The sequence below is a fragment of the Narcine bancroftii genome, chromosome 7 (genome assembly GCF_036971445.1).
Source record: "Narcine bancroftii isolate sNarBan1 chromosome 7, sNarBan1.hap1, whole genome shotgun sequence".
NCBI classification, from domain to species: Eukaryota; Metazoa; Chordata; class Chondrichthyes; order Torpediniformes; family Narcinidae; genus Narcine; species Narcine bancroftii.
In genome coordinates this window covers 27724254-27744656 of record NC_091475.1, presented here as the reverse complement: position 1 = coordinate 27744656, position 20403 = coordinate 27724254, and the positions used below count along the sequence as shown (strand labels likewise).

At 37.7% G+C, this 20403-nt stretch overlaps 1 protein-coding gene across 3 annotated transcripts in view; it reads right to left on the bottom strand.

Annotated features, from left to right (window-relative positions):
• nme7 (NME/NM23 family member 7) overlaps nucleotides 1-20403 on the bottom strand; it is a 140501-nt gene that overhangs the window by 32487 nt on the left and 87611 nt on the right. For all 3 annotated transcript variants that reach the window (XM_069889270.1, XM_069889269.1, XM_069889272.1), the window contains one exon: nucleotides 15424-15488. In XM_069889270.1, the coding sequence (XP_069745371.1) occupies nucleotides 15424-15488 (65 nt within the window). The remainder of the gene's footprint in view (nucleotides 1-15423; nucleotides 15489-20403) is intronic.

Here is a 20403-nt window from a genome sequence, read left to right as displayed (position 1 = left end):
ACAGGCTGAAGCACAATTTCACCTTAGGAAGATCAAGGTGGACGCGACTCACTATTATCACCTCACCAGTGCTTTGGACCAAGCCACTGCCAAGCAAGTCGGTGACGTCCTACTCAATCCATCGGAGAATGCAAGTATGATGCTCTAAAACTGTTCCTGCTGCAAATTTATGGCATGTCACGCAGAGAGAGGGCCACCAGACGGTTACACATAGAAGAGTTGGGTGACAGCGCCCCGTCTGAACTAATGGAGAACATGCTATGCTGGCATCCAGCCAATGGCCAGATAGATTATTCGAACAGCTCTTCCTAGAGAGGATGCCAGAAGACATTATTGAAGACCCCAGGGCAGTAGCTGTAGAGGCAGACATCCTATGGCTAGAAAAAAAACATACCGAAAGGTCTTCAGACAATGTCACAGCTGTCCGCACCCAGCATTTCCGTTGTTGACAGTGCTTCCCAAGCCAACAATCTCAACACACCAGCCCCTATAACAAGGCCACATCTCAAGTCAGGCAGACCGTCTGTCAACACTTCCACCTGATGTTTTTACCACTGGCTTTGGGGAGTCAATGCATGTAGGTGCCTACCACCCTATGCGTACTCAGGAAATGCCCTGGCAGACTGTCATTAATGGCTACGACAATTGGCCGAAAATCTATGAGCCTTCTATATGTTTGGGATTAGCTATCCCAACATAAATGTTTGGTGGACACAGGATCGAAGGTTAATGTTTTTCACCAACCAGTTTCAATACATGTTATCCTATCCTTAACCTCCAACTCACAACAGTCAATAGTTCCAACATACCCATGTATGGCACCAAAAAAATGAATGTTCAGTTCAAGGGGAACATTTACACATGGCCTTTTATTATAGTGGCAGTGTCATGACTGCTACTTGGCCTATTTCCTTGGAGCTCATTTGTTTATGGTGGATTTAAAAAAGGTATCAGCTGGTGAATAGTACCAACTTTCAAACTATTCTGGAAGAATCACATGTTCCTGCTCTATGCCTTCAAGCCTTGCGCAAGACTGTTGATAGGTTCTCCAGACCTGTAGAAGAGTTTCTTGAAATCACAACTCTGCAGTTTTCAACCCCCACTGCAAAACATGGAGTAGCTCACTGTATTTCTACCAAGGGTCCTCCCATTCATGCTAAGGCAAGTCGTTTGCCTCCAGAGAAACTGCAATTAGTTAAACAAGAATTCCACAAAATGGAAGAGCTGGGGATAATTTATAGGTCCAACAGCCCATGGCCGTCTCCATTACATTTAGTCCAAAAACACACCGGAGGGTGGCAACCTTGTGGAGGTTATAGATGACTCAACGATACCACTATACCAGATCGCTACCCTATTCCCCATATACAAGATTTTTCAGTGAATCTGCCTGGGGTGAAAATCTTTTCAAAAGTGGACTTGGTGCATGGATATCATCAGGTGCCAGTGGAACCAGATGACATCCTGAAACCAGCAATAATTACCCCTTTTGGATTGTTCGGATTTTTACGTATGCCTTTTGGGTTAAAAAATGCAGCTCAGATCTTTCAATGAGTTATGGACGCAGTAGAGCGTAACATGTCCAATGTCTTCATTTATCTAGACAACATATTAGTCACCAACAAAACTAAAGAAGAGCACATGAAACATCTGCGTACACTCTTTAGATGTCTGCGAGAGTTTGGATTGACCATCAATCCAGGAAAATGTGTTTTTGGACAACAGTCCATAGAATTCCTGGGGCATACAATCACCGACAAGGGCATGGTTCTGCTGCCTTCCAAGATCGACGCCATTACTGAATATTGCAGACCAACCACTGGTAAAGGTCTGCAAAAGTTCTTGGGGGTGGTTAATTTTTAGCGTCGATTCCTTCCAGCACCAGCTCATGTTATGAAGCCTCTGTTCAATCTGCCAAATCTATTCAGTGGACAGATGGAAGACAAATGCTTTCATAAAGACAAAAGAACTATTAGCTCAAGCAACCACGCTCAGTTATCCAGTCTTAAACACAGCCACTGCCCTTTCAACAGACACATTCTGCAGCAGTATGTCAATGGATAATGGAAGCATTCTTTAGCCACCACTTCCTTGAGGCTGAGAACAAATAGAGCACCTTTGATAAAGAGCTTCTAGCCATATATTTGTCAATCTGTCACTTCCATTACTTTTTGGAAGGCAGACACAAAAGGGACTTGGGAGTCCTCCTACAGGTTAACCTCCAGGTTAAGTCAATGGTGAAGAAGGAGAATGTAATGTTGGGATTCATATCTAGAGGACTAGGATACAAGAGCAGGGATGTGATTTTGAGGCTTCATTTGGAGTACTGGGTACAGTTTTTGACTCTTTATTTGAGAAAGGCTGTACTGGCATTGGAGAGGATTCAGAGAAGATTCACAAGAATGATTCATGGAAAAAAGGGATTAACATATAAGGAATATATGATGGTTTTTGGATTGTACTCCTTAGGAGTTCAAAAGAATGAGGAAGGGCCTCAGAAACATTTTGAGTTTGTTTTCCATGGTACAAGGAGGCAAAGGATTGTTGAAAAGGGGAAAGTTAAAAGGAGATGCATATAACCATATAATGATTTACGGAGCGGAAACAGGCCATGTTGGCCTTTCGAGTCCACACCGGTTCACTGATTTTTTGTGCCCTCTTCAGGCTTTGGTCCCGGTAGATCTTCATTCAATAATGATGGGCGAATTCAATGCAGGTGGAGTCAGTCGTAGAATGACAGGTTTGTTTTACCAAGACAATGGTTACTTAAACAAAAGTTGCTTTTAATTTTCTCTAAACATAATAACAAGATCAAACTTTAACTTATTACTATTAATTTCACAGTCCAATCATTCACTTCTCCAAGTTCACCGGTATCAGGCAATTCTTATACTGTGCACAGAATTTAACATTTATGAATCTTCACTCGCTCTGGTGTTTAAAGTTAAATTGTTACCGCTCAGTAAGGTTCTTGTTGATTTCAGAGAGATATTTGTTGCTCATTGGACACACACACACTGATTTCCTCCAATCACTTCAGTGTCTTGCTGAAGAAATTTGCCGCATCATGGGTTTTCCAAATTATAATCTCTTCTTCCAGGTCACCACAGAGTTCCTCGTTTCCCTTATTTCAGGAGAAACACTCTAGCCAGCCATTTCCTCTTGTAAAGACTCGAACTCAGAACTCACAACCCATCTTCAAAATGGGGGTTTTCACAAGTCTGTCAGCTTAACATTTTACAGCCTCAGCCGCTACTGTAGAATCGACTTCTCTCTCTCTCTCTCTCTCTCTCTCTCTCTCTCTCTCTCTGAGAGAAGAATCCTGTTTGTTTTTCCCTCTCTCTGCTTGTAAAAACCAAAAAGCTCTTCCGAGGCTCCAAACCCAATCTTAGAAAGATCTTATCAGTATTTCCGAGCCTGGACTTTATTGCCCATACACAATAGATCAGCATTCTTCATTGCTTCTCGGAGCCTCATTGTCTAGCTTCAGCAAAGCTCTTGCATTTTAAATGAGATGTGGTGTAAGTATCTGTTTGTGAAGTGACCTACACTAAACCCCCACCATCTATCTCTTTTAAAGACATATTTAACCATAACCATACTAATATAACCCGTAATAATACAGACACACAGAAAATGGTAGGTGTCTGGAATGCACAGCTAGGAGAGTGGTTAGCTGGTAAAACAGATACATTAGTGACATTTAAGAGGCATGGTAAGATATGAACCATGTGCAAGAAGATGGGATTTATTTAAATTTAATTTTTTTAAAATTTAGATATACAGCACTGAAACAGGCCAATTCAGCCCTATAAGTCCTTGCAACCTAACTTACACCCCTTTAACCTATACCCCAGTATGTTTTTGAAGGGTAGGAGGAATCTGGAGCCTGGAGCCCCCAGAGAAAGCCCACGCAGATACAGGAAGAACATACAAACTCCTTACAGACAGCATGGGATTCAAACCCAGGTCCGGTCCGAATTGCTGGCGCTATAAAGGCGTTGTTCTAACCACTACACCAACTGTGCCGTCACAATTAGTTTACATTATTGGTGCAGACATGGTGGGTTGTTCCTACTATGTGCTGTTTTGAATTAATCAGAAAGCAAAGATCTAGAAATTCAATTCCTTCCAAAGAGAACCACTGAAACTGTACAGAATGCTAAATAGCACATCAAACATACTCCATGCAAGAAATAGTCACAGTACTAACTGCTTATGCTGGAATTCAGAGTCAGACTTTCGAGAACTTTCCAAGATGCAAACAATTCTTGGTAAATGGAATTTGTTACTGTGTGGGCATCGTCAAAAGCAATGAAAATGATCTTTTTGATGACACCAGCTGAATGATTATTAAAAGAATTGTCAATTTCATTTTGTTAATATTTAGCAAATACTTTTACACTGCTTATAGTATATAGGCATTTTCTCAAGAGGTCTGTTTACAAAAGTTGAGATGCTTTGTTTCAATTACAAACAGCCCAGATGAGACTGCATCTGGAAAACTATGCATGTTTCTCATTTTTCTCCTCAAGGAAAACTAGAATCTTCATCTGATTCAGCCCTGAAATGGAAGGTTTGTTGAAGGAGGAGAGGTTAAGCAGGCCAGGCCTATGCTGTTTAAAGTTCAGATGAGATTGCTTCTCGTTGAAATGACAAAATCCTTAAAGGGACTGATGGGGTGGAAATGATTTTTCCCCAGGCTGGAGAAAGAGAAATAAGGGGTCAGAACTTCAAAATGCAAGGCTGGGTGTTCAGGACAGACTTAAAATCTGAAATCCAAACCGTTAATCCTTGGAAATATCCATTCGAGATAGCTGTAAAAACTCAGTTGCTCAGTACGTTCAAGGCACAGATTAATAGATATTCAGGAATATAGCTTAAGTGCAGGCATGTGGCAAATTAAAAGATGATGAGAGTCTTCCATTTCTTATGCTCATGTGTAAAAATTAGATTTCGAGAAATATTTTAAAGGAGAATAGGAAGGTAGATAGATAGAGAATTAGAATGGTAATATTCAACTTTAGGAGTTGAATACTGTTGGCATGGCTGCCAATTATGTCTCTAAAGTTAGGTAAGATCAAGAAGTAAGAACTGGAGGAGCTTCAATACCATCATGGGTTTTAGCCACAGAGATTACAGGGAGGGAGAAAAGAAGGCAAGGCTGTAGTATGCATTGAAAACAAGGATTTATTTCAAAATTGAAGTTTTGCTTAATAAAGGGATGGAGTACGCCTGTAAGCACAATCACAGACAGGGACTTGACCAGAGTGTGGTCACATAAGCAGCAGGGTTTAGGATTACCTTACATTTACAAAGGAACAAACAGTGAGCAGAAGTGCATTGAAATAGTGAAGATTAGGAGATGACAAAGACATTGATCAGAAGTTTCAGCAATAAGTTCAAGATAGGTTTGAATTAGGGGGATGTGAAGGAGATAGAAATTAAGAGGCTTTATTGATATCACAGATATGTAGCTCAAAATTTGGGCTAAGTCAAAGGGTTTGAAATGGACTGGTTCAATTTCTTGAAACTTAGTAATCTTGCACTTCCTTGGTTTTCAACCGTAAACCAGAATTTGGAGTCAAAGTTTAAAAAAAAATCAGACATGAGGACAAGCAGTTTATTAAAGCAATTTAAAGTGCATAGAGACTCAAGGGAGGGCAGATGAGGTACCATGTTTCATCAACTTGCATATGCAAATAGACAAAGGATTTTTGAGCTGTTGCCAAGCAGCAATGTGTAGGGGACCAAGGATAAATTCTTGAATACTAGTATTAATGAGTAGACTTGGGAAGAGAAACCATTATAGCCAATTCTCTGATGCAGTTGGAATGAGTCAAGTACAGTCCTGACCGACAAGAGGCAGAAGAGGTAGAGGGAGTGGTCATCCATGTAAAAGGAGGTTAAATTGAACAAATGAGTACATTAACCATCAAAAATCACATTGAGTTAGTAACTTTGAGTCATTTGACACCAGCTGGAAACCCGTACTGGACAATTTCAAACATGATACAATATATTCCAACCCTTTGTTGTCTACTGGTGTGGAGGAAAGCTTGTATTTTAAAAAAGAACCTCACAGATTTTTGAAGGCAGGATGATAGGATAATTAGCAATATTAACATATGGTTTTGGAAGGGTAATTGAGAATACGCCTTATAGGAATTAAAATTTCTGGACAGAATGAGTTCTGAGCTACCATGATGGGAAATAACAAAACTAAAAAAATTTTTTTTAAAATGTCAAGGAGTAGGGCAGAGAGAATGTGGAGAAGCAGGACTCAGTAGGTTCAGGAAAGGGAGGAAAACAGAAAAGATATCTGAATTGATGAACTCAGGTTTAGAGAAAAAGGAGTCCATGAGTTCCTTGTGTTCATTTTTTAAAAGGGAGTGGGAGGAGATGGATACAAGATGACCTACTGCTAGATAAGAGAAGCTATGAATTGTCCTTTCATTTTCAATCCATTTTGACACAAGAAAATACTGCTTAAGTCAGTTATGAAAGATGTAGTGATAAATATTTAAACTTGCTTCCTGCTATTAATTTTCAAGACAATGTCCCTTTGACTTAGAGTGGAAATTAGATCCATACCAGAAAGATCAAGAGAGAAATTATTATATATCAGAACACTGCATCAAAATAAAAGGCAAAGATGTGAAATATCAGGATGAATGCTGGGCTAAAAGTGTTTCAAATTTGAAACTATTACTGTCAGTGACTTGAGGAAAAGTTTATTCTAGGTGTTTGGGGAAGAGATAGGGGAACCAAGTGATCAGAGATGGGATACCACTGAACAAGTACACAGATTCATTTTTTTCCAGGTGCATAAATCAATGAAGTTCAATATTCTGCCACCCCCCTTAATGATTAATTTTATGAATAAAATTCTGCTGACAAGGTTTCTACACTTGCTGCTTCCCTAGCAAGGCAAATATTATGCAGGTTTGCATGTTTCTTGAAACAATCCAAACCAGCTGTGAATATACTGATACTTTCAGAAGACGTCACCTTCTTCCTGTTCTTTCAAGTTTTGCCATAACCATCTCACTTTTTCCTGCATCTTTGCGTCTCAAAGGGGTCCATGCTGCTGAATTTGTTCTTCTCACTTCATTCCTAACCATTTTTCTATTCTCACTCTTGTAACAGCTCTGCCCTTTGTAACACAAATCATTTGCAAGGGTAATAATTCGCTACAATCTCTAGAAGTTCATTGTCAATACAGACTGATCAGATAGATGCACATTTATGGAAATCAAGATTTCCTCAGCTGTACTTCTATATTCTATAAGGGTCTGTTTTCATTATTGTGCTGTTTCAAAAGTGGTCTGAGCAAATAATGTGATTAGTTTCATGAACTAATTATGTCAAGTGGAATCCATTATGTCGAGTGGCTGCAGTCTGTCAACCGAATGGATAGTGATCTTATTTACACAGCTGCACCTGTAACTTTACTTTGCCATTACTTATAAAATCACAAAATGTAGTCTGGAAGCTCTTAACAAAGTCAATATAAGATACAACAGGAAAATGTTGAAGGGGGGGGGTTGTTGTTCATTATTGTTAATGAGTTTGTTCTAGCCGTAACTACTAACCATCTCTCTCTGCCATTAGATTGTAGCAGGTTAACTGAAGATAATCAAATGATAATCCATTTGTAATCATATCAAAGTAATTTACTGAAAATGTTGTCCAAAAGCAAATCTATTTATGTAAACAAATCATTCCCAAAAGAAAATGAGAAACCAAATTGGCTATTTAAAACATGTTACCATGGTTATTCATCTGTCAGTCCAGATAATCTGAAGAAAATGTTTCATATATGCTGATGAGGTCTATACTATGAATGATCAATTCATTCATTGCATATGCACACTACAAGTTTTAAGAATTGTGCAAGATGACCAAGGATAAAGGAGTATGATTGACTGGAAATAGAGATAACACATTTACGAACATAGACAAGCTGGATAGATCCACTGTAGGTTTTTACATTTGGATTAAATTGGTGGAATGGAAAACAACAAGAATTAAAAAAACATCTCTACCTCATCCTTACAAAGTATCATTTATCATGCTTAATCCTTGTACTTCATAGCATGCCAACTAAGAACATAAGACATGAATTCTGTCTGAAGTATTTGCTTTATCACTTGATATTTTAACAAGTTAAAGAATTAACCGGGGGGGGGGGGGGGGTGCGTGGCAAGATGGCGTAGAGACTAGACGTGTAATCCCTGCCCTCTCTGGTCAGACTTTTAAGTGCCCGTTTTTTAACCCTTTAGTTTTAATTTTAAAACTTTAATCTTCAGTTTGATATTTTGGTGAGCCATTATGGCTGCTAATGCAAACAAAAACTGTCTCAGTTACAAAAGAAAATACAGTTTTGAAGTGCAGAAGAATTGGGGCCTAAACGACTTGGAACAGCCTTGGATCCATTTTCAGCGATCCCCAAGCTTCAACAATCGCCAGTGGGGACAAAAGTTAAGGTACTCACCAGTCTCAAGATGGTGCTGGTTCAACCCATTCTGCAGAGGAAGGAGTGCGCTCCCGAGAAGTCGGGCACAAGCCTGGAGGCTTGTTACAAAGAACACCCCCGTTGGAAGAGGACTCTGATGGTAGACACGCAGTCTATAGCAACTGTGGACTTGGGTAGTGCTGTTAATTATGGAGAACTCCGTAATTTTATGAAAAAATGGTCTGCAGGGGGACGGCAGCGACGACCCCCTGAGGAAGTCGGGGGGTCATCATTGGGTGTCCAAACTCGCAGCAAAACGACAAGAATGCTGCCTTTTGAAGAACAACAAGAAGAGGACTTACCTTTCTCTACCACTGTACAGGAAATGGAAGAAGAGCTGGAAGAAAGTGAGTTACAACTTATGGAATCGGATCCTGCATTTCAAACTGCACCTCAGCCTGTTTACATGATGTTTGAAGGTATTGCTTCTTATTTGGATATTACTGGTCATTGAACCAGCTGGCTCAAATGAATACTGATATAATTTCAGACCTAACTGTGGTTAAGGCAGAAGTTAAAAAAAAATCGGGAAAACTTTTAAAAATTTGAAGCTTCTTTTTCTGAATGTAAACAACAGGTACAATCCAATACAGAGACAATAGTAAAGGTGTAAAAATCAGTTAAAGATTTAGGAGCCCGGGAAAAAGAGTTAACAAAAAAAAAATAGACTATTTGGAAAATCAAAGCAGAAGAAATAATGTGAAAATTGTGGGTTTGCCAGAAGGTATAGAAGGTCAAGATCTTGTCAATTTTTAAAAAAATTGGATTCCCCAGATGTTGGGGGAAGAGTCTTTTCCTGATGGATTGGTATTGGAAAGAGCACACAGAGCTTTAAGAAGAACACCCCTACCTGGTCAACCTCCAAGAGCTGTGTTAGTTCGTTGTTTGAATTGTTTGGACAGAGAGACAATTCTTCGACTTGCAGTTCAAAATGCAAGACAAAGGCAAGCTCCAGTGATGGTTCAGAATAGTAGTTTTCTTCCATCCTGATTTGAGTCAAGATATCATCAGACACCGACGTGAATTTAATCCAGTTGAAGATGTTTTATGGCGTAAAGGTTACAAATTTGCTTTTCGTTATCCTGCTGTGTTGAAACTGTTTTATGGAAACTATCAGTCTCAATTCTTTGAGAGTGAGCATGAAACAATGGTTTTTGCTAATTTGTTACCGGATGTCAGAGGACAAAGAAGAAGTTCACCATTATCTCCTAAAAGAAAATCTGATGGACTTGAAATGGGCAAAATGGCAGAAGTGGAAAGAACGGGAATGGAAAGAGTTCACCTACTCTTGAAATGAGTTCACCATCTGGACTGGAATCTCAAGGCTGATTTTTTTTTGTAATATGTTAATATTTTTGATTGGCTGGCTGGGGAGGAGGGGATTGCACTAACTTCTTTGTTAGTCATCAGTCACTAGTGGGTAATCCACACCCAGTTTTATTAGGGAGTTACTACCTTTTGGTAGTTTTTTTTTTGTTGTTTTTCTTTTCTCTTATTAACGAATATTATTTTTATTTGGAAGGCCTATATATTTTAATTTGAGGGTCCTATATAAAAAAAATTCTTTTTTTTTCTTTGTTATTATTAATTTTGTGATTATTTTTGGTATTTAGCAATTGTATTAGATATGTCAAATTTGAAATTTTCTACCTTTAATGTTCAAGGATTAAACAACCTGATCAAGCGTAAGAAAGTTTTGGCTTATATTAAAAAGATGAAAATTGATATTGCTTTTTTACAGGAAACATATTTGAATGAAAAAGAAAGTACGAAGTTGAAGAGGGACTGGGTTGGATATGTATTTTTTTCCTTCAATTAACTCCAAAGCTAAGGGAGTAGCAATTTTGATACATAAAAATGTATCTTTTGAATTACAATCAATGGAAATTGCAGGACATATTCTTAAGTTGAATTGTAAGATTTTTAATGAATTTTGGAATTAACTTAACATTTATGCACCGAATGTGGACGATGAAGCATTTATTTCTGATGCATTTTTGCTTCTGGGACAAGCTAATGAAAATGTTCTGGTTGGAGGAACCAACCAGTGTTTTGGAACCTTTATTAGATAAATCTCCAAAAAATGTTAAAAAATCTAAAATGGCAATTCAAATTCGAGCTTTGATGAAAGATTTTAATTTAGTGGACATTTGGCGACGTCTTAACCCAACAGAGAAGGATTTCTCTTTTTATTCATTTAGACATGAATCTTTTTCCAGAATTGATGATTTTTTAGTATTGGCACATTTACAGGGGAAAATATTGCAAGCAGAATATAAAAGTAGGGTAATTTCAGATCATTCTTTGTTGTATTTTACTTATGAGAGTTCTGAAAAAGTTCGTGTAGCTTCTCGTTGGAGATTCAATACGATGTTGTTAAAAAAAGTGGAATTTATTGAATTTCTTTAAAAAACAAATCAATTTCTTTTTGGAAGAAAATGTTAACTCTGTTCAGAGTAAATTTATATTGTGGGATGCTATGAAAGCTTACTTGAGAGGTCAAATAATTAGTTATACCTCTAAGGTTAAAAAGAATTATTTGACTGAGAGCCTTGAATTAGAGAAACAGATTGATGAATTAGAAAAGAAATTTCAGAGAGATGTGACAGAAAATCAGAAGATAGAGTTGTCCAGATTGAAATTGAAATACAATACGTTGCAATCTTATCAATTTGAATGCTTGATTAATAGATCTAAACAACGGTATTATGAATGGGGTGAGAAAGCACATAAGGTACTTGCATGGCAGTTAAAGAAAGAACAGGTATTAAGAGTTATTAATGTAGTCAAACAAAATCGACTGTTACTTACAAACCTCGTGAGATTAATGATGAGTTTTATTCATTTTATAAGAAATTATATACTTCTGAGGAAAAACAGGAGAGCAGATCGATTGACTCCTTTTTATCGGTGTTGAAATTACCGGTACTAGGAGAAGAAGACATATTGGAGCTGGAGGCTCCTTTTACTGATTTAGAAAGTAAATCGGCTATGTTGGAAATGCCGAAAGGAAAATCACCTAGTGATGACGGGTTTTCGGTTGAATTTTATAAAGTATTTTATGATTTATCAACAGTGTTTGGAGTTGTGTTACGACAGATTAATGAACATTATGATCTACCTGAATCATGCTCTAGTGCCTTAATTACTGTAATTCCTAAGAAGGATAGAGATCCATTAAAGGTGTCTTCATATAGACCAATTTCTTTGTTAAATGTAGACTATAAAATAATTGCTAAAGTATTCGCAAATCGATTGGCTAAATTTTTACCTTAGTTGATACATGTTGATCAAACAGGTTTCATAAAGAATAGATATGCTTCAGATAATATTCTTCGAGTGATTAGTTTGATTAATAAATATCGACGGTGCCTGACCATCCGATGATGATATCTCTTGATGCAGAAAAGGCTTTTGATAGAGTTGAGTGGAACTTTTTATTTAACGTCTTAGAGAAATTTAAGTTTGGTCCTTCTTTTATTGGTTGGATTAAAGCTTTATACAATAAACCAATAGCCAGGGTATTGACAAATGGTCAGATCTCGGAACCTTTTAAATTAACTCGTTCAACTCGACAAGGTTGTCCTTTGTTTGCATTAGTAATTGAACCTTTAGCACAGTTGATACGACAAAATACTCAGATACAAGGTATGAGAGTTTTAGATGAGGAGTATAAAATTAATCTATTTGCTGATGATGTATTGGTGTATTTAACAAACCCAGCTCAGTCACTTTTACACTTGAAGGAATGTTTAACACAATATGGATCTTTGTCTGGATATAAAGTTAACTGGGAAAAAAGTGAAATTTTACCAATAGGTGAAGGAGATTATTCAGTTTATAAGAATATTATTAATTTGAAGTGGACTGATTGAATTAAATATTTGGGTATAAATGTGGATGTTGATTATCAATCTTTATATAAATTAAATTATGTACCGTTAATGAAAAAGATCAAAGCTGATTTGATTAAGTGGAAGGATCTTCCTATAAATTTAATTGGAAGAGTAAATACAATTAAAATGAATATCTTTCCACGTATACAATATTTGTTTCAGTCAATTCCGTGTTTACTTAATAAGAATTTTTTTCGAGATTTAAATAAAATGGTTAGGGAATTTTTATGGAAGGGTAAATTTCCGAGAGTAGCTTTGAATAAGTTAACCTGGAAATATGCATTAGGGGGATTACGTTTACCACATTTTCAAAATTATTACGAGGCAGCTCAATTTCAATTTATTAGTTCATTAATGGATTTGGAATGGCCCCCTAGTTGGGCTAAAATTGAGATGGCGAATATTTTTGAATTTGGAATACATCAATTTTTGTTTCGGTGGAATTTAAATTGATTACAATAATATAATGTGCCTATACTAAAACATTTAATGAAGTTATAGATGAGGGAAAATAGAATGATAGGTTCCAAGGGTAAACTATTGACTTTAACACCGTTATATAATAACCAACATTCCTTTTTCAATGTATAATCAATGTTTATTACATTGGAAATCTAAAGGTATAAAAAACTTGGGGGATTGTTTTAAAGAAGGTAAATTTTTATCCTTTAATCAAATGGGGGAAGATTTTAGTATTAATGAGAATTATTTATTCATTTATTATCAACTTCGATCCTTAGTAAAACAAAATTTGGTAGAGATATGATTTTACCTAAATTGACTAAATTTGAATCTTTTCTTGTAATTGTACCAAAGAAGGGATATATTTCATTGATGTACCAAATATTACAGGAAAGTATGGAAACAAAGGGATGGGATAGATCTAAGATTAAATGGGAAAAGGATATTAATCTTATTTTTTCCCGAGGATGATTGGTTAGATATTTGTCATGATATTGTTACTAGGTTGATAAATGTTCGTTATGCAATGGTTAATTACAATTTTTTACATCAATTGTATTTAACACCTGAAAAGTTTTTTTTTTTTTTTTAAATGGTTTCAGTGAATCAGACTCTTGTTTTAGATGTGGTAATTTGGTTGGAACTTTTTTAATGCTGTTTGGTTATGTGTACATATACAATCTTTTTGGAAACCAATTCAATTATTTTTGGAACATTTGTACAAGATCAAAATACCTCTGGACCTGACAATAGTTTTGTTGGGTGAGTTGAATTCTTTGAAAGATTTGGGATTAGACAAATTTCAGATTGCTTTTGTATATTTAGCTTTATCTGTATAGCAAGTACATGGAAAAATGCTAATGTGATTGATATTAATAGATGGCATAATGAGATGAAAATTTGTTTGGTAATGGAAAAAAATCACATATGTTTTACATAATTATTCTTTTTTTCTTAATAAGTGGTCTTTATATTCAGAATATTTACATTTAGATTTACCTTGATTAGATTTTAGTAAATATATTTCAGTTTTCTTTTCTCTTTGGCTCTCCTAAAGAGAGCTGGCTGAGGGGGGGGGGCTCTTCTTTCTTTTTTTTCTTCTTTTTTATATATATTTTTTTAATCGTTCATAATATGTACTTTTTTTAACTGTATGTAATAACCTTGTTGAACGAATAAAGTTATTAAAAATTTTTTTAAAAAGAATTAACAAAGAGCTTCCTAATTTAGAAGGAAGAATCAGAATGTCAAAATCAGAGCTGAGCTGTGACTTACGAAACCAACTTTTTCCCATCCATATTAATAAGGATCTTATAAGCTCCAGAATTAAAATTGTAAAACAATTGCTCCTGGGATTTCGAATCTCAACACTTGGGTAGGCAGACTGCACTGATAGTAGTAAGATTCTGTGGAGATTACATCTCTGACAAAATGAATCAGGCTATTTTCCGTTGGCTACAATCCAGAATGCATAAAGCTTTACTTGCTTTGAATAAAGTATACTCATTGTCACTGAGCCAATGAGTGCCTAATCATTTTGGAATGAAAACAGAAAATGATGGAAACACTCAAGAGGACAGGTTGGTCCTGAAATATTAATTCTGTTGCTCTTTCCATAGATACCTCTTGACTTGTCTATTTTTATTATCAACTTTCAGTACATGTGGGTTTTTTTCTAATCATTTGGGCTTAGTAGAGAAAAGTTTAATTGGCAAAAATTCACCAAAGTAGCCTTTTTTATATCTGAAATGAGAAAGGCACAAGTGTATGGTCACTCCAAAGTAAAAGGAAGATACTGGAGAATGAGAATACGATATACTGAATATGTTCAACATCATTTAATTTATTTTGGCACTGAAACAAGTCCTCCACACATCATTCTAGTCACCATTTCTCATGGGTACTTCATCTCAGCTTTGGGGTCTTCATAGATCCCTTGTTACCCAACATCTTCCTGCTATTGGTCACCAGTTTACAGGGCGCCTAAACAGGAAGCCCATTCTTCTTTAGTGTTCAAGATGAAGAGACTTGCAAAAAAATAGAATTCAACACTCAATTCTCCTCTGAAGAGGAACAAGAATGACATTAGCCTGGATTGGTTAGTTTCACAGGAAGATTTGTGAAATTTCTTTCAATAACTTAATTCAACTTCTTTTGTTTGAGCGCTGATGGGAAAAAAAATAGTTTGAAGTTTCCAATCATTAGATACAAAAAAAATCACACACTAACACTAACTAGTGCAGCATGACTTTAGTACACATTTAGTACATGGGGCAGCAATGTTAGTATATCATTTAAAGCAATGCTATTATTGCACCAATGCTGAATCCGGTGCTGTCTGTCAGGATTTTATATGCCCCTTTCCCCCCATCCCCCCCCCCCCCCCACACTGTGTCTGTGTGGGTTTATTCCGTGTGCTCTGGTTTCCTAGGGTTTGAAAGTTAATTGATATATTTGGGTAGCACAGGCTCTTGGGCTGTTACCATGCATTTTGTCTAAAAAAAAATGTAACAGCTATATATTTTCACAATACATTGTTCATCTTACCATTTGTAGTGCACTGTAATTAAATCCCATTTCTTCAATGGTACTCAAAATCTTTCCAGCCAGACCTATAATATAAAGACACAAAACTCTAAATACCCATATTTATCCATTTTTAAAAATATATTAAACACAGAATAAATATGAATACTGTATCATAAGACATGATGATTTAACCTCAATTGCTGCTCTTCATCAAAAATACTCCTTTTCATGGGTCCTCACAGCCATAGTTTTTTTAAATGTTCTTTGTTGTGTGTCCATATATCAATTTCAAAAGCTAACTTTGAGAACAAGAATATTGCAGCTGAAGCCAATTCTGTTTTGCCTAATGTTTACATACAAGCATACGTTTGTTTCAATGCCAGCTGGATAACAATAAAATGGGACCCTGAGCCATTATTTCAGAGAACTAAAGAACACTATAGCACCGAAAAATACCTTTTGGTCCTTCTAGTCTGGGGCAAACTATTTTTTTCTGTCTCGTTTCACTAACTTACACTCGGATTATATCCCTCCATACCCCTCCCATCCATGTAAATGTTCAATTTTTTCTTAAATGTCAAAATTGACCCTGAATTTACCAATTCAGCTGGCAGATCATTCCTCACTTCCACCGCTCTCTGCATGTAGTTCCCCCTAATGTTCCCTTTAAACTTTTTCCTTTCGCCCTTAACCCAAGTCCTCTACTTTTTTCTCTCACCTAACTTCAATGGTAAAACCTGCTTGAATTTACTCTATCTATCCCCATCATAATTTTGTATATCATATTTCCCTTCATTCTTCTGATCTACAGGGAATCAAGTTCTAACCTGTTTAACCTTTCCCTACAACTCAGTTGTTAAAGTCCTGGCAAAATCCTTGTACTATCTCCTAAAGTTTGGTGACCAAAACTGCACACAACACTCCAATTTTGGCCTCATCAATGACTTGTACCATCACAACTCATACATTGATTTATGAAGGCCAATGTGCCAAAAGCTCTCTTTTCGACCCTATCTACATGTAACACCACTTTCAGGAAGTTAGGTATGTGTATTCCCAGATCGCTCTGTTCTATCGCATTCCTCAGTCCCCTACCATTTACTGTGCATGTCCTACCTTGGTTTTTCCTTCCAAAATGCAACACATCTTACTTGTCGCATTAAATTCCATCTGCCATTTTGCAGTCCACTTTTCCAGCTGATGCAGATTCTTTCTGCAAGCCCTGAAAGCCTTTTTCACTGTCCACTACTCCTTCAATCTTTGAGTTATCTACAAACTTGCTGATATAATTTATCAGACTAATATCTATATTAATGATCCAGATGATAAACAACAATGAGCACAGCACGAGTTATAGCCCTCCAGTATCATCAACTACCATTCTCTGGCTTCTCCGAAAAAGCCTGTTTATTACCTCACTGATCAACTGAACCTACTTGATACCTTCCCATGTGGGACTTTGTCAAAGGCAATATCTATAGTCTTTATTAGTAACATCCATGACAAACTTTCAGATGGGTAAACAAGACCTACCATGCACAAAGCCATCTTGACTATCCGTTAATCAATCCCTGACTATCCAAATACTTCTATATCCAATCTCTAAGAACATCTTCCAATAACTTACCTACTACTGATATCAGGCTCACTGGTCTATAATTTACCGGGTTATTTTTTTAAAAAAAAAAACAACAGAATAATACGAGCTATCCTCCAATAACTCACCTGTGGCTAAAGACATTTTAAATACATCTTCCACAGCCTTAGACATTACTGCAGTAGCCTCCCTCAAGGCCCATGGAAATACTTTGTCAGGCCCTCAGGATTTATCTACCCTTATTTGCTTTAAGACAGCAAGCACCTCTTCTTTAATCTGTATTAGTTCCATGACCTCATTGTTTCAGAATTCAGATGTACTGTCAGAGTGCATACGTGACATCACATACAACCATGAGATTCTTTTTTCCTGCAGGCGAGGTAGAATTATCACTTATTGGTAGTACAAAAAAATATACACAATGTACACATATAAACAAAGAACTGTAAACAGATAAAGAAATGTAAACCAACTGACTGTGCAATAGAGGATTTTTTAAAAAATCAATAAAGTGTAAGAGTCCTTAAGCGAGTCCCTGGTTGAGTTTGTTGTTGAGGGGTCTGATGGTGGAGGGGTAGCGGCTGTTCCTGAACCTGGCGGTGCGAGTCTGGTGATACTTATCCCTCTTTCCTGATGACAGCCGCGAGAACAGAGCGTGTGCTGGGTGGTGTGGATCAATGATAATTGCTGCTGCTCTCTGACAGCAGCTCTCCCAGTAGGTGTTCTCAATGGTCAGAAGGGTTTTGCCTGTGATGTCCTGGGCTCTGTCCACTACCTTTTGGAGGCCTTTATACTCAAGGGTAGTAGAGTGCCCATACCATATCATGATGCAGTCGGTCAGCACACTTTCTGCCACGTCTATGAAGAAATTTGCCAGGGTTTCTGATGTCATACCAAATTCCTCAACCTTCTTCAGGAAGTAGAGGTGCTGATGTGCTTTCTTTGCAATGCCATTAGTGTGTTGGATCCAGGAAAGATCCTCTCATCTAGACTCCCAAGACTTTAAATTCATCCTCTCCACCTCCAATCTCCCAATGCTCACTGGATTGTATACCTCTGGTTTTCTCTTCCTAAGGTCAACAATCAGCTCCTTGGCTCTGGCGACTTTCAGCGCAAGGTTGTTGTTTGTGCACTGTTCAGCCAAATTTTCAATCTCCCTCATTTCCCTAAACTCTGCCAGTTTCCAGAATAAATACAGATGCAAAAAACCCATTTAAGATCTCCCCCATCTTTTCTGGCTCCATTCATAGCCAGCCACTCTGATCTTCAAGAGGCCCAATTTTGTCCCTTACTATCCTTCTGCTCTTAATATACCCATAGAAACTCTTTGGATTTTCCTTCATTGTCTGCCAAAGCAACCTCATGTTTTCTTTTTTGCCTTCCTGATTTCCCTTTCAAGTTATTTCCTGCCTCATTTGCTCCCTGTTGCCTACATCTGCTAAAACACCACTCTCTTCTTCTTAACTCGATTCCCCAATATTCCTAAAACTACGGTTCTTTATGCCTTTAATCCTTGCAGGAATATATTTTTCCTTTGAAGGACTTCCATTTACTAAGCACATCCTTACCAAAAAAAACAATCTATCCCAATCCACGCATTTTTTTGTCCTTTGTCATTTCCTCAAAATTGGCCTTTCTCCAAGTTAGAATCTCAGCCCAAGGACCAGATCTATCCTTATCCATAATCATCTTGAAACTAATAGGATTATGATCACTGCCACCTATCCTCTCTATTTTCCCTAATAGGAGAGCCAATTTTGCACTCTCTTTGGTTGGTTCCTCGATGTATTTAGAAAACTTTCCAAAACACAGTTGATAAACTCTAACCCATCCAGTCTTTTTACAGTATGGGAGTCCTGTTAACGTGTTGAAGTTAAAATCACCTATCACAACTTAATGTTTCCTGCAGCTGTCTGCTATTGGTTTCAGGAGGAGCCCTGCAGATTTGCTCCTCCAATTCTTGCTATTGGGTGGACTATAATAGAACCTCATTAATGTGGTCATACCTTTCCCATTCCTCAGCTTCACCCACATAGCCTCAGAAAATTAGCCGTCTAGTTTGTCCTGTCTGAACACAGCTATGATATTTTCCATGATCAGCCATACCACTCCTCCCCCTTTCATCCTCCTTCCACTATCATGTCTGAAGCAACGGAACCCCAGAGCATTGAATTGCCAGTCCTGCCCCTCCTGTAATGGCCACAATATCACATGCCAATCCATAGACTAAGCTCCTTTCCTACAATATACTTTTCTTTGAAAGAGATGCACATGAGAATATTTCAACCATGCACAACCCTTTGATTTCTGACTCTATATGCAGACTTAACTTTATCTTTTTTCTCCAGCACTCTAGTTATCACCTCTTACTTCCCCCCCACCCATCCTGCAAATCTAGTTTAAAGCCACCGGAGCAGTACTAGTAAACCTTTCAGCAAGGATATTAGCCCCCTCTCTCCCCCCTACTCCAGTTCAGATGCAAACTATCCCACTGATACAGTCCAGCCTTTCATGGAGGAGATCCCAATGAACCACAAACCTGAAGCCCTCCCTCCTGCATGTGTTAAACTGCATTATTATCTTATTTCTAAACTCACTGACACATAGCAATCCTGAGATCACAACCTTGGAGGTCCTGTCCTTCAATGGCAAACCTAAATCCCTAAACTTTCTTTGCAGGACCTCATCACCCTTCTTACTACACACATTATTGATCCTTACATGGACCACGATATCTGGCTATTCACCCTCCTGCTTGAGAATGCCGTGAACTCGATTTGATATATCCCAGACCCGTGCACCATCCGGGATTTTCAATCTTTTCCACTGAATCTCTCATCTGTTCCCCTCACACTACAGCTCACCCCTTCTCCGTTCCTTTCTTACCCACAGGGTCAGGCTCTGAACAAGATATCTGACTGCCGTAATTTGTCCCTGGCAGGTTGTCCCTCTCAACAGTATCCCAAACAGTAGAAATGTTATTAAGGGGAATAGCCACAGCATTACTCTGCACTGCCTGTCTGTTCCCTTTCTCTCTCCTGACTGTCACCCTGCCTCCTAGGTGTGATTGTGTCCCTGTAATTCCTATCACCCTTCAGACTCCTAAATGGTCCGAAATTCATCCAACTCCAGCTCCAATTCTTGAAGACAGTTTGTAAGGAGCCGCAGTTAAGCTGCACTTCTTACAGGTGAAGTTATCAGGAATACCTACTGGTTTCCCTGACTATCACATTCTACTCTGGGTGCCATTCCACTCTATGTGAAATAGAAAAACAGTTGGAAAAACCTGTCCTTGTCTGTGCCTCCCCTATAGAAGCCTTTTGTTCCTTGACAGGGTTGTCCTTACCTTGTCTCAACTCTGGCATCACCACCACAGCCTCTGCTGGCTGAAGCTTTTCAAG